The sequence below is a fragment of the Mus caroli genome, unplaced genomic scaffold (genome assembly GCF_978045245.1).
Source record: "Mus caroli unplaced genomic scaffold, Mus_caroli_1 scaffold_6, whole genome shotgun sequence".
Taxonomy (NCBI): domain Eukaryota; kingdom Metazoa; phylum Chordata; class Mammalia; order Rodentia; family Muridae; genus Mus; species Mus caroli.
In genome coordinates, this window is record NW_028227261.1 from 23405564 (window position 1) to 23420684 (window position 15121).

At 49.1% G+C, this 15121-nt stretch overlaps 1 protein-coding gene across 6 annotated transcripts in view; it reads right to left on the bottom strand.

The window, feature by feature from the left end:
• Pafah2 (platelet activating factor acetylhydrolase 2) overlaps positions 1-8719 on the bottom strand; it is a 31207-nt gene extending 22488 nt beyond the window's left edge. The window contains exons 1-4 of one of the 6 annotated variants that reach the window (XM_021159495.3): positions 8619-8719; positions 2427-2561; positions 1260-1410; positions 409-505 (exon numbers count right to left, since the gene is read on the bottom strand). In XM_021159495.3, the coding sequence (XP_021015154.1) occupies positions 409-505; positions 1260-1410; positions 2427-2516 (338 nt within the window). In that variant the 5' untranslated portion in view covers positions 2517-2561; positions 8619-8719. Of the gene's footprint in view, positions 1-408; positions 506-1259; positions 1411-2426; positions 2562-4803; positions 4827-5631; positions 5727-7505; positions 7717-8618 lie in introns of those variants that run through there. The other 5 variants (XM_085838855.1, XM_021159491.3, XM_021159493.3 and 2 more) reach the window with 5 other exon arrangements.
• Between the last annotated feature and the right edge of the window lie 6402 nt (positions 8720-15121).

Below are 15121 nucleotides of genomic sequence, written 5' to 3' on the forward strand. Positions count from 1 at the left end.
GATGTTCAGCTTACAGTGAATCCTCTATACAAAAATAACACACCCAGCTGGCGAGTATGCAAATTGCCTCTGGTTGTCATGAGTAGTAAGATGATACGCATTCCAAACCATTGTCCTAAAATCTGTCTCGCTGTGACTTCTCACCAATGGACATTTGACCTGTATTCCTATTTTATACACTTAGTGGGCGGTCGTGCAAAAAATGTCAGGCAAAAGCTAGTCACACGTGAGAAGCCTTACGAAGCCCTGTTCTAGGGAAGGTGGGCCCAGCGCCCTGGCGAGGGGCATAGGGAGAAAGACACCAGGCATAGGGAGAAAGATCAATGTCTGTTATTTGGCCCTTTGAGACTACGTTAAGACACGGTCACAGTGCAAGGGACAGGACAGGTCCAGGGACAAAGCTCTTACCTGAACCCTCCTAGGCCATGGGACAAGATGATCAAAGGGTATCCAGACTCCTTTGCCTTAAAGGGGCCGTTCCAGCTAACAGGCAAGCGACAAGATCCTGGCAGAGACACAGACTGTAGACTCTCTGGCTGCCCATAAGGAATCTCACGGGCAGTCTGAGTAGAAGACAGGGGTGCGCATATGTGGTCCTTCCCTCTCCAGAATCACCGGGGGTAAAAAAAAAGACTCAAAGGAGCAGCAACTCTGGGAAGATCTGTGAAAAGCCAAGGCCACGGGGAACTCCTGGGCTATGGTTTTGGGAGGGGGTAGGGAGAACAAGACCAGCGGGCATGCTGCAGGAGAGCCATGCTCCCTGGGCGCCAAGAGTGTCTGATATAGCTGCTGGAGCGAGCAGCGGTGGAGCGGACGGCTAATGGGATGCAGTTCAGTGCAGAGCTCTGGCCTAGCTTGTATGAGCCCCTGGGTTTGCTCCCCAGTACTAAAAAAAAGGTGGGGGTGATCTATAGAGTGGATCAGAATGCATACTGGATTTAGGGACCACAGCCAGTACCATGTCCCATCTGATGTCCCAAACACTGTGCAAGAGGTTCTAGTTCTACATATACCTGGCACCACAGTTCTACAGAGCTGGCAGGGCAAGTGGGGTAAGCGACTTGCCCAAGTCCCACTGCCAGTAAATTACAAAGTCTGGATTTGAACCGATGACCCAGATTCTCATGCGTCCAAGTCTCTCCCATCTCTCCAAACCAAGGACTGGACTGTGCAAGCTAAATAGTTCCTGTGTCTGCCTGGGTCTCTTCTGGGGATGTAACCAGGCACCTGGGGAGCAGCCAGGGCCGGACCAGCCTTACCGATACCCATGTTGAACAGCAACCCCACCCAGCGCTTGTTATACTGCAGGTAATCGGCCAGACCCATGCTGTACTCGTAGCGGGGAATCCACAGGGGCTGCTCGCACTTCTCTGATGCTTGGCAAGGGTAGAAGAGTCGGAAGAGGCTCCCCTGGGGAAAAGAAGGGAGCAGCTGCTGGAACCACAAAGCTCAGGCATTTGGGGTCAGCAGGAGTCTGGGACACCAGCACAGAGAAACACAGGCTTCCTCCGATCCAGAAACAATGTCGTGGCTAGCACATCAGAAGGCTTATGTCCCTCTGACTGTCAAGTGCATTTCCAATTACATCCAGGAACGGCGCCATACTGTGGACCTAGGCTCCGTGCGAACGAGGGTGGGGTGGGGGTAGGGGGGTAGGTCTCTGCCCTTAGGATGAACTCAGTGGCAGCAGAATGCTTGGTCAGGAGAGGGAGCAGGAGAGGGTTTACCAAGAAGTGGGTGTCTCTCACAGAACAGAGGTGAGCCCAACCATCAGGGACAAAAACCTAAGGAACTTGCTGGGTCGTGGTGGCACGTGCCTGGAGCCCTGGAGGTGGGAGGATCAGGGGCTTATGGTCATTCTTGGCTACATTTCCAGTTGGAGGGCAGCCTGAGCTACATGAGAAACCTCAAAAATGTTAAAAAGAAAGAGGAAGAGGAGGAGGAAGAAGAGGAGGAAGAGGAAGAGGAAGAAGAGGAAACAAAGAAAAAGAAAAGCTTAGAAATTGACAGGAGGTTCAGAAACCAGAGAGAAGTGAATGGGAGGCTAGAGATGAAGACCTCACCTTCCCACCCAAGCTGTAGAGTCAGGACGGTGGCCTGTGGCCCACTGTGCTTCATCCTATCCCCCTACATCAGGATGGCATCGAAAAACCTCTCCAGGGTCAGATGCCTGGACTCACGACAGGAGAAAGAGTCTGCGAGGTGCCTCTGGCTCCTCCTTGCTGCAGAAAGAACTCAGCCATCTGAGGAGGTTCTAAGAGTTTGAGTGAGGAATTTAAAAGCCAGCAGGAAAACAGGCCAAAAGGCTGATGTTTGTTCAAACCCTGCCCAGCTGTAACTTAGCAGCCCAGAACTTACACACTTGGGCCTGTGCTGGTGAAGTTCCCTGCAGTGGAACAGAGCAGGGGCGGAGCTTGGGACCTTACCTCAAGACTGTGACCCTCCATTACATCCGTGCAGCCAATGTGATGGGGTCCCGAGATGGGTGGGAAGCACAAAGACTGGCCGGCCCCCATCTCATCACCAGCTGGACCAAAGCCGGGTGCTCGGGAATTTGCTGGCTGGAAGGCAGAACACAGAACAGCCTCTTGCTGGTCTCTCCCTCACTTGTTGTTTCTCTAGGTCATGTGCCAACCCTGTCCACTTCCTGACATCCTTATCACCCCAGCCGACCTTCCTGCCAGCTACTCACTAAATCATATTCGTTATTTACACTTGCTACTTTGCCAACGTTTTCAGGCTGGTCTTTCGGTTGTCTCTCTGCAGTGACGGGGTGGAAGCTGGGGCCTTACACTTGTTAGGTGGCGACCCATTCCATCCCCAGCCTTCATTTCCTTCTGGTGGGGTGAGGAGATGGTGGTGATGAGCTAGTCCTCAGATTCCCTCAAAACCTACAAACCATAAGGGTGTGGCTCAGTTCTAGCATACAAGAAGCCCTGGGTTCAATTCCCAGAACTTAAACAGCTACGGCAATGAACACCTGTAACCCCAGCACTGAGGAGGGTGGTGTCCGGAGGGTTAGGAGTTCAAGGCAAGCCTGCGATGCATGACTCTGTCTCAGGATTAATGCATACTGACCCCGCACCTACCATGTATCTGACAGTAACTGCTGTAGTGATCTCAGCCCAGACTTTGCCTTTCCTGGCTAATAACGCCCCACTGAGGTCCAGCTCTTCCTCGGCTAGCACTGTACTAAGTCTCTGATAACCATTACTTCATCTAACCCTCTCAACAGCTTTCTGAGAAGGGAGGTAGCTGGACCAATTTTACAGATTCAAGAGCAAGGCAGAGAGGTCTAACTCATAGCGCAGGAACCGGCTTAAAGCAACATTTCAATTCCTATTCCTTACAGCCTAAACCACCTGCATGGGCGGGGCCCTGGGCCCCCCGCGGTTTGTTTGGACATTCTGAGTCCTCCTCTGGGAGGACCAGTGTGCAAGCCAGAGCAAGCCTGGGCAAAGGGAGACTTTGGAGATGGTTGCTGCCAAGGCTCCCTGCAATTACCCCTGTCCCTGCCTCGGAACATACACTTGTGTACCTGAAGAACTCATAGTCCTGAACTGTTTAAGGTCACAGCTGTTACTACACACACACCTTCCTGCCTGCCAATCATCTGGTCCAGAGGGAAAACCCCAAGAACCCAAAGAGTCACTCTACTTAATGTTGGGAGGCAATAATTTTCTCTCTACTATTTCTTTTCCTCTTTTGTTCTTCCAGTGCAAATTTTAAGACACCCACTACTACAAAAAGGAGGAAGGGGAGAGGAGCTAAAATTCTGTTGCAGGCTGTAGACCGCACAGCCAGTGGGAAGGGGGAGGAGCCTCTGCCGGTCTCCACCCACCCCACCCCACCCCACCCCACCCGGGCCCGGCCCGGCCCGGCCCGACCCTCCTCCCCCGAGGCTGAGCGCACACACTGGAGAACCAAGACTGCCGCTGCAAGACACATGTGGGTCACATGATGGTGAAGCAGCTGCAGCTCCTGTCATAAAAGAGAGATAAAATGCCATTGGAGTTCTGAGGAGAGTGAGTGTGTCCCCTGAGCGTGGGAGCAGAGAGTAGGGGAAGACAGGATAGAAAGTTAGGAAAGGGCTTGTGAGACATGGGGGCAGTTAGTGCTGGCTGCAGAGGGAGAAAGGAGCACGTGCACGCGCGCAAGCTCCCACGCGTTCCCGTGGGTGGGTAAGCGTAACCATGTGCACGCGGAGGCCAACCTCTCCGGTTAGTTCTCACGTGCTTCCCCATCCTTTTGTTTGAGACAGAGTCTCCCGTTAGCCTGGAGCTTGACCCCGTAGGCTTCCAGGGACCTACCTGTCGGACTCTTGTCGCCCATCATTGAGATTATAGCATGCCATCAAGCCAGGGTTGTTTTTTTTTTTTTTTCCAAATTAATTACATTTGTTTATTTAATGCGTGGAAATGCGTGTGTGACAGTGTGTTTGTGGGTGTCAGAGGATAACGGGAGGGAGCTCTTCTCTCCTATCTTGAGGGGCCAGGAGGTCAAACTCAGTCATGTTTAGCAGCAAGTAGCTCTATCTTCTGAGCCATCTCACTGGACTCTGGCTTGTTTTGTTTTTGTTTTTAGCACAGTGTCTTTTTAAGCAACCCAGGCTATAGTGGAACTTGCAGTGTACACCAAGCTGACCTTGAACTCAGAGATCAGTCTGCCTCTGTCTCCTGGGGGTGGTGTTAAAGCCATGTGCGACCACACCCAGCTATTCTTTTTCCTTTCCTTTCTTTCTTTCTTTTTTAACGTGAGCCCTAAGGATCTGAACTTACATCCTCATATCTGTGAGACACGCACCTTAGCCACTAAGCTGTCCCACCATGGAAGACCCAAGCCTGAGAGCCAGCTGCTTGGACAAGTTAACCCGATCTCTCTCAGCCTGATTCTGCATCTGCAAAGTGGGATTTTGTGTCAGCCTTGTGGTTGCTATGGAGATAAATGAAACCAGGCAATTAAAAAGCCTGGCATAGTACCTGGCTTGAACAAGTATCTGGACGCATTTGGTGATCTCGAGAAAAGCAGAAACAATGGAGTTTGGCAACTGTGCAGATTGGGGACCCGGAAGAAAGAGGTACAGGCAAAGGTGAGGCAGGGTGGGGGGTTTTGTGACCAGGATTTTGGATCAGGCATCAGGGAAGTATATTTCAAAAGAGTCATGGAGGTGGGATGCCCAGAGACCCTGGTGATCCTGGCAGGCTTCTGGGAGGGGGCATCAGCTAAATTCTGCTTGGGGGAAAAAAAACAAAACAAAACAAAACAAAACCAAAAAACTAAAGACAACTGGCCAGACTGTGGCTAACCTGAAAACAGCCAGACTTCCCCAGGCTCATGCTGACTGATGCCCAAGAAGGATGAAAAGGGAGATAGATTTTTAAAAGCCAATATCGCTAGCAAACTACAAGGAAGAGACACCCAGCCTCGTTTCTCATAAACGCCAAGGGATTTTCAAGGGGAGTCAGTCAGCTGTGTTCCATTGCTCGCCCTGGCTCACAGTTCTCCGCAGTGCATGCCCAGAGCCTCTTCATCACCCAGGCCCTGTGAGACCTCCTCGTTCACTGGGACAAGTTCCTAAAGCCCTGCCTTCCCTCCTCTCTCTCAGGTCTGAGCATGGCTCCCCTCCCTTACCTGGACTCCTGACACAGGCTGCTCAGGTAGCTGGAGGTGTAGTGCCTGGGCTAGCCACCTCAGTGACTGGCTTCTCTCAGTAAATCATGTGAAATCTAGGTTAGAGGTTTCTGAACTCACAACCCAGGTATTCTGCAATCTCTCATAGTGTTCTTTCATCTACAGAGAAATCAATGCTTGCTCGCTTGCTTTCAACTTTTGAGGGGTTTGGGCTAGAACCCAGGGCCTTTCACGGGCAGGCAAGGACCTTACAACTAAGCTACAGTTCCAACAACAAGTTAATTTTTTTTTTTTTTTGTAATTAAGTCCTAGGTGTTTCTGATCAGCAGTATTTGAGAATATTTTGTTTTGTTTTGTTTTGTTTTTCGAGACAGGGTTTCTCTGTGTAGCCCTGGCTGTCCTGAACTCACTTTGTAGACCAGGCTGGCCTCGAACTCAGAAATCTGCCTGCCTCTGCCTCCCAAGTGCTGGGATTAAAGGCGTGCGCCACCACTGCCTGGACTGAGAATCTCTTTTCTTTTATTCAAACATGCACACCTACATGCACCAAACACTGAGTGTACCCCGTGGACTTCACTGGGAAAATAGCCAGGGCCACCCAGAAACACACCGGTTCATGTAAGCAAGAAGGCTCAGCAGGTAAAGAGGCTTGCCTCTAAGCCTGATGTTCTGTGTTCAATTCCCAGAAACTACATTATGAGGAGAGGAAATCTGTTCCCAGGCCCTGAGCTGTCCTCTGACCTCCTCGCATTCACCATGGAACGTGGGTACCCAGGCACATGCAGAATAAACACGTGCTTTTTAAAATGGACTTTCTTCAGTGAGTGCTACTTAATTTTTCACACACTTGTGCTTTTTCTCTTCCTGTGAACTCCACGGGGTAAGGAGCCTGCTTTAACCAGTAGGACTCGAATGCTTTCCACAGGCAGCAGGAACTTCCTTGTCTTCTTTTGGCTTTGATTTTAAACCCTCCCAACTCTTCTCCTTGGGTTGTGCTAAGATAGACTCTCTCTGTGTAGCCCAAGCAGGCCCCCCAATTCAAGATCTCCCTGTCCGCCTCTCAAGTGCTAGGATTCTAGGTGTGTTCCACAGTACCCAACTCAGTTACTTTTTTAATGTGCATTCATGTTCTGTCTGCATGTCTGTGAAGGCGCCAGAGCCCCTGGAACTGGAGTTACAGGCAGTTGTGAGTTGCCACGTGGGTGCTGGGAACTGAACCTGGGTCCTCTGGGAGAGCAGCCAGTGCTCTTAACTGCTGAGCCATCTCTCCAGGGCCCTAGCTCAATTATTTTTTAATCTGTCATATTTATCAAAAATAAGGCTCTATATTATAGAAGGAAAAGAGAAGTTTAGGTGACTTTGTATTCAATCTCTGCTACACACACACACACGCACGCACACACACACACACGACTTATTTATTGAAGAGTGTGCCATGGCTCCATGTGGAGGTCAGAGAACAATCTGCAAGAGTTGGTTCTCTCCTTCCACCATGTGGGTTCCTGGACTAGAACTCAGGTCACCAGGCATGACAGCACCTTTACCCACTGAGCAATCTAGCCAGCCACCGCAGTGAGATCGTCAACAAATGCCTTAAACTCTAAACCCATCATTCACAGCTACTCATGAGGTTGAAGACTCTGTGTGTAAAATATCTGACATGTTGAAGACATTATGACTCCATAAGGCAGCTATTAACTAATTCTTTTAACGAACTATATGACCCACTCCAAGTCTGACTTTCATAAACGTAAAACATTCATAAGTAAAGTTTAAAGGAGAAAACGGATACAGCCTAAGACCTGCTACATTGTAATTACTTGTAGGAACATCAGCAACTATTCAGCAATCCTAGTGCTCTTTCAACAACATACCCAACTGAGGTCTTCTATTATTTCTGGCATAGATCCTTTGGCAAAATGAATTCTTCTCTCCCAGGCTTTTCATGCCTGAGACACACCTACCAAGGTCCACTGAAAAGAGGCCCAGGAGAGCCCAAAGGGAAAAAACAGGGCTTTCATCAGAGTACACTAGGCTGCTGCATTCCTGCCCCTAGCGAGCAGCTCTGTCCCTCTGCCAGCCCTGTGGACTTCCCATCACAGGCCAGAGTCCAGGGCAAGCACCCCTCTTGGGATTCCTTTCAGACAAAGCTCTCTGCAGGCTGCGGGCTTGGGGCCTATCTGATCTTTGGACTCTGGAGGAAGTGAAGAAATAACCTGGTTTTAGATGAGGACACCAAGAACTCCAGGGACGGGATTGAGCAACAAGGCGGTAAAACTAGAAAAGCCACCTGATAGGAAGGTTCTAGGGCAGCAACAAATGGCATAAAGAGAATCTCTGTTGGTTTTGGAGGCCTTACAGTTTACAAAGTACTTTCATACACGGAAATATAAAAGAAGAGGAGGAGGAGGAACAGGAAAAGAGGAGAAAGAAGAGGAGGAGAAACAGGAAGAAGAGGAGGAGGAGGAGGAAAAGTGAGAAGGAGACAAGGAAGAGGAAGAAGAGTAAAGGGGGAAGGAGGAGGAGGAGGAGAAGGAGGAGGAGGAGGAGCAGGAGGAGGAGTGTGTCCCAGAGAGCCTGTGTTATTCGCCCAAGGTCAGGGAGAGTGAGGCAGAGTTCTTTGCTGCACTTCAAGTTCACAGCACTGCGAGGAAGAATTTGGGTGTCTTCTTCCACCAGTATGTAAAACAAGACAGCGAAGAGTGGAGCGCAGTGTGAAGGGCACAAAGCTGCCCTCTCTCAGGGATCTGAGGCAGGGTCAGGGCAGGAATCTCAGGTGAGGGAGTGACAGTCCTCGATGACCCTGGGGGGGCTTAGGTGCGGGGTGGATTCTGACAGGACTGATCTGAATAGGAAACAGAGACGATGAAGAGCAAAGATTAACGCGCAGATTCTGGCATTGAGAGACAAAGAGGGCCCACGCTGGAAGATGAAAAAGTCTTTGGAGAGCTCAGTTAAGAATTGGAGCTTCGGTCAATCAAACTTACCCAGTCACGCTGATCATTGAAAAGTAACCTCAGAAGGGTTACTCGACTGAAACCCGACACCGCCCAGGAGCCCGTGGCCTTCTGGGAGTAGTAGTTCTTTCACTTAACGTGAGAACTTAAACTCATCTCCTGCTTCTAAGTGTTACACTACAAGTCCCAGGATGCAACATGGCTCCTTGTCATTCGTAGGACTACAATTCCCAGGATTCCTAGCTACACCTTGGGGCGGTGTGAAAGCAGCCAAGACCAGGGATGCAGTGAGATTGCGCCCCCTGGTGTCCGAGAAGCGGCAGCCGCGGTGACACGCCTGGAGCGGAGGGTTATAGTACTGAAAAGTAACCCTCCGCCTCACCGGTCCTCAGATAGTTCCCAGGCGTGCCTGGAAACATACTCGGCTTCACTTTGTTCTCAGGGAGATTGGAGATGAGAGGTTGTTTCCCATTTCTGTAGACTTTTTTTTTTCTGTGAAAATGAGACTGATTGTCGAGGACACATCAAGCCGCCCCCTGGTGACACCTTGGGTTTTCCATTGTTCTCTGGTGACGAAGCTGAGGGGGTCCAGCCACAACTGAACTCTTCTCCCCCTATTCACTTGCATTTGAGTGACCAGCGCTTGGTTTTTGGAGACACACTGATGAACAAGATATTATCTCTAGGGTTAACAGAATTCACAATCTAGCAGAATTCAGAAAAGGGACACGGCAAGTGGCTTCCCACGCTAGGGAAAGGCAGCTGTGTCTCAAAATGCTTAAAGGGAGAAATGCTAATGAGTAGTACAGGGAGATCTCAGGTGGAAGATAGTGGATTCACTCTTTTTCTTTATAAATTTATTTATTTAATGTATATGAGTACATAGTCTCTATCTTCATGCACACCATGCGTCAGATCTCATTACAGATGGTTGTGAGCCACCACAATGTGGTTGCTGGGAATTGAACTCAGGACCTCTGGAAGAGCAGTCAGTGCTCTTAACCGCTGAGCCATCTCTCCAGCCCCTGTGGATTCACTCTTAACACAGGAGATGAGGGCCAGACTGGGAAGTCCTACAAATGTCAACAAAGCCTGGATGAAGCTCAAAAAACACCCCATGGGTGTTGGGGTACATGTCTGTTTCCCAGTGTTCAGAACACAGAAGCTGGCCCTAGACTACAGAGTGAGACTCTGTCAAAATACCAACACACACACACACACACACACACACACGCACACATGAAAACCTAATGAATGAGGTCCCCATTGCTTATCCTGGCATTTAAGAGTCCACAACACAACCTGTGTGCTGCTCACTGGCCCTCCGGACAGGAGTCCCCGCCCCCTCTACACTGGCCAGACCCCAGCTAACATACAAGAAAGGCATCAGCAAGCTGAAGACGCCTCTGGTTTTCACTGTTCAGGCCACTCCTGAAGTGTTCTTCCCTGCCTGCCGGGCTCTCTACTCCTGGCCTGTTTCTAAGTTTCACTCTCCAAGACACTTTCATGACCCCATTGTCCCAACCCATCTCTGCTTCCTCTCAGTTGCTGAAACATTTATAGTCTTACTTCTTTTTTTTTTTAAAGATTTTTAAAAAGTATTATTTATTTCATGTATGTGAGTACACTGTAGTTGTCTTCAGACACACCAGAAGAGGGCATTGGATCTCATTACAGATGGTTGTGAGCCACCATGTAGTTGCTGGGAATTGAACTCAGGACCTCTGGAAAAGCAGTCAGTGCTCTTAACTTCTGAGCCATCTCTCCAGCCCCAGTCTTACTTCTTGCTGGGAGTTTTTGCCTTCACCATCATTAGTCATCCACCAGAATGAAGGTCTCTTGTGGGTTTGGTTTGGTTTGGTTTGGTGTTTTTGTTTGTTTTTGTTTTTGTTGTTTTTGTTTTGTTTTGAGACAGGGTTTCTCTTGTTGTCCTGCTTGTCCTGGAACTCATTCAATAGACCATGCTAGCCTCAAGCTCAGAGATCTGCCTCCTGAGAGCTGGGATTAAAGGTGTGTGACACCACTGCCAGGCAGGATGAAGGTCTTAATTCCTCAACACACTGAGCTCTTAGGGATCAAGGGTCCTACATATATAGTCTGCATGTCCCTTTGAGTCACCAAGGTCTTGAATCCTGCTTTACCAAAGGTTTCCTTCCTTTATGTTCCTGACAAGTTTCCTCCTGAAACATATTGCCACTGATATCCTGTCATGAGCCACGATGAGGTCATCAGAAACATCGTGACAGCAATATATTAAGCCATAGATTTACTTAAAGCTGTGGTTGGTGATGGTGGACACAGAACGTAAACATTTTAGTGTGGACGGGACAAGGTTCTCTTTGGCTAATTATTCCAGTCTGTGCGGCTGGCCCAGGACACTCATAACAGAGTCACTGGCCATGAGAGGAGGGGCTGGAAATGATGTATTTCCACCATTGATCTCCAGCCAGTCATGCAGACCTCCAATAATGTAGGCTCTCCTTCCAGTCAGCGGCCATGCCGACCCTAACCTTTCCTGCGTGCCTAAGCCAGGTTGAAGGAGATTTGATCCGTAACACAGAAAAAGCTGCTCTTCATCCAGGAAGAAAAAAGACAAACGCTGTGCTAAAGTACCGAATGCCTTTAATTCCAGCACTTGGGAGGCAGAGACAGGCAGATCTCTGAGCTCGAGGCCAGCCTGGTCTACAGAGTGAGTTCCAGGACAGCCAGGGCTACACAGAGAAACCTTGTCTCAAAAAACAAACAGAAGAGGAGGAGGAGGAGCAGGGGGAAGGGAGGGAGGAAGGGAGGGAGAGAAAGAGAAGGAAGGAAGGAAGGAAGGAAGGAAGGAAGGAAGGAAGGAAGGAAAGAAGGAAGGAAGGAAGGAAGGAAGGAAGGAAGGAAGGAAGGAAGGGCAGACAGCAGGTTGGTATCTTACACACTGTGTACTTTGTGATCAGAACTGTGACAATATTAAGTGGCTAAGAATAAAGAAGCTGCTCCCTGCTTCCCCAATAAACTGAGTCCTTTGCTGGTCTTCATTTTGGCGTTCATGATCTTGACGACACAGAGTCTCACGCTTATAGGGCAGGTGAGCTTCCCCTCTGAGCTCTCTCTCTCCAGTTTCCCTTTCCCTGATTTGGCAAAAGACGTCTTTTATTTTATGTGCATGGGTATGTTGGCTGCACATATATATTAAGTGCCCCACGTGCGTGCCTTGTGCCAAAAGAGGCCAGAAGAGGGCGGTCGGATCCCCTGAAACTGCAGCTTCAGACTGTTGTGATCAGATGCGGTTCTGGGAGCTGAGCATGGAGCAGTGAGTGCTCTTAATTGCTGATCCTTCTTTCCAATGCACCCACTGTGCCCCCTCCCACCACCACCTACACTGCCTTTAAAGCCTGGGTTGTAACTTCTACCCACTTCGAAATGTAGGACAATTCCCACACCCTGAAAGGTTGCCACTGCAATTTAAAAGCCAATCACCTCCTTGATATGGGGTGTGTGTGTGTGTGTGTGTGTGTGTGTGAGAGAGAGAGAGAGAGAGAGAGAGAGAGAGAGAGAGAGAGAGAGAGAGAAAGAGAGAGAGAGCCCAGTCTTTTTATACTTGAGCCAAGCGCCTACAGAGCTGTTGCTAGGTAACCGTTAGGTGGAGCCCAGAAGAAATGCTAACACTCCTGGCCCCTAGAGAGGAAACCTCTGCTCCTTCTCTGTAAGTGAGGCAAGCAATAGTTTGTAAATTTTGACAATGGTGTTCTATGCTCCTTGAATGATAGCCGTGTCAGTGCCATTCTAGTCCAAGGCCAGGGACGTGCAGCTGCCAGTAAACAAGCTTCCTTTACCCTTGTTGCAGGGAAGGGCAAAGCATGTGGCAGGGACTCACGGGGTGGGGGTGGGGGTGGAGGATTCCAAGAAGTGCCAGGGCCAGCTAGCTGGCTCAGGAGGTAAGGGCAATTGCCCCCAAGCCTGAGCACCTGAGTTTAATCCACAGAACCTCACTGACAAGAGGAGATAACCAACTCGCACCTGCACACACCTGTAAACAAACAAACAAATGAATTTTAAAATTTTAAAGAAGGGGCTGGAGAGAGGGCTCAATGGTTAAGAGCATTGACTGCTCTTTCTAGAAGTCTTGTGTTCAATTCCCAGCAACCACATGGTGGCTCACAACCATCTGTAATGGAGTTTGATGCCCTCTTCTGGTGTGTCTGAAGTCAACAACAGTGTACTCATATTCATAAAATAAATAAATAAACAATTCTTTTTTTAAAAAAACTTAAAAATTTAAAGAAGTTGTAATGAGTGTTTGGTTTTGAATCCCAGGACAAGGACCTGAGGTGATTTTACATATCAAAGCAGACCTGGCCTCCAGGTTTTCCAAGCATTTCTCAGTCCCTTCCTGGCACACCCTGCCTTTAACCCTGAACTTTCTCAGGGGCTGGGCTGCCCTTCCCCCAGAGGCTTTTCCTTCTATAATCCAGACATTTTGGATAGCCCCACTTCTCCTCCTTCTCTTCTCTCTCTTCCTGCTCTTTCTGTCTTTCTCTTCCCCTTCCCCTTTCTCTCCCTTCCTATGGTGACAATGAAAGACCTCAGTGGGATCACGAGATAGCATGCACCCAAAGAATCATGAGAGACCGTCTTGATGCAAACACACGAGGTAGTTTAATGATGGAGCTCCTGGCCGACACTTATCTCACACAGGAGACAGAGGTTGTCGACCACGAGGCTCGAAAGCTAGGGGTTTTTAAAGAAAAGGGTCTGGGGCTGGGGAAGGAATTGGTGCGGTTTCACACGATTGGTTCATTTAAACTTCAGCAGAATGATTACACATTAGAAAAAGAGTACATGCAGGTCAGGGCATCAGGAATTCTGAGGGCCGGGTGCTTATCTAAGTCAGCAGAGCATCTGGTTAACATTTAACCCAGGTCAGAAGGGCAGGAGATAGGGAGGCACCGGGTCAGTCCGGACATTCTTGTATGTCTTCTCTACCTTTATGACTAGTTGGTTCCTGGGATGATTTTACAGCCTTTGTTCTTTGCTCTAGGCCCAAAAAGCCCTCCTAACTAGCAAGCTGCATGAGTCATGGACCTTGAATTTTAAATTTCTTTCAACTCCTCTGGCCTCAGTCCTTGGGGACTGCTTCCCAATAAACCTGTGTTTAATATAATTTAATCTAGCTTGTACTGGCTCATTTCACCAGTGGAGAAATAACTTATCAATGAGTTGATGAAAAGCTATCCTAATGAGATTTGTCCAGAAGGAGGGGAGGTCTGGACTCAGCTGAAGTTATCAGAGATAAGAAATAAAGAGTCTTGGCAGCAACAATGGAGGTGTTTGATTCTTTCTCCTGGTCTGGACAATATTCATGTCTTTTCCATACTCAGGTATCCTTATTTGTCTTGATGCTTCATAGCCCCAGGGTGAGCTTGTCTGTTGTTGCTTTTTGTGAACTTGACGTTCAACAAGGGAGTTGGCCGAGGATGAGACCGGCTCCCAGAGCTCGGCCAGTGGCTTTTATCTCTTATCCAATGATGTGTTGCTGTCTCACCCGGGCTGTAGCTGGGATGTATAGAAATGACTGGACTTTGTGTCCTCAGGGATCTGTAGGGACAGCAGGCCACTGGGGACTTTGGATCATACTCAGAACTTTGTGCATGCAGAGCTTATTATGCTCTGCCACTAGCTGCCACCCTCTGGCCCACAGCCTGAGTTTAAACAGCCTGGCAGCACCGCTGTGAATTGTAGGCCATGACCACTCTCCAAGCCTCCTTACTTAACACAGAGAGGACCCTTGTTTGGAAAAAGGAATTCGCCGGCACAGATGGCATGGCGACTCACACTTATAATGCGTTCAAGACGGCTGAAGCAGAAAGATCACTGCAAGTTCGAGGCCAGCCTGGGCTACATAGGTACATAGTAAGTTCCAGTCTAGCCTAATCTACACAGCAGGAAAAGGATTGTAAAATATGTTTCTTGTAGTAAACTTCAGACCACATGATCATGTAAGTACGAGGCTAGGTCCCTTCCCAGGGCCACAGAAAGGTGACACTTCCCCAGCTCTTCTGTGACTGTTATGAAATATATATAATTTAATGGCAGTAGGAGTAAGGGGGTACCTGGCGGGCCCAAGCAAAGGAGTTCCCCTGAGAAATCACAGCCATGCAACAGATCCGACATAGGAGAGTTTATTGAGTGGAGGAAGGGAACAGGGACCTGGAAAAGGGGTAGAGGCAGAGAAAGGGATTGGGGGAGACAGAGGACAGAAAGAGAAAGAGAGACTACTGGGGAATACATGGGAACAGAGAGAGAGAAAGGGAAAGATTGAGAAGGGAGAGAAAGGCCGGGCGTGGTGGCGCACGCCTTTAATCCCAGCACTCGGGAGGCAGAGGCAGGCGGATTTCTGAGTTCGAGGCCAGCCTGGTCTACAAAGTGAGTTCCAGGACAGCCAGGGCTACACAGAGAAACCCTGTCTCGAAAAAAAAAAAAAAAAAAAAAAAAAAAAAGAAGGGAGAGAAAGAGAGATGAAGGGCTGGAGAGATGACTCAGCAGTTAAG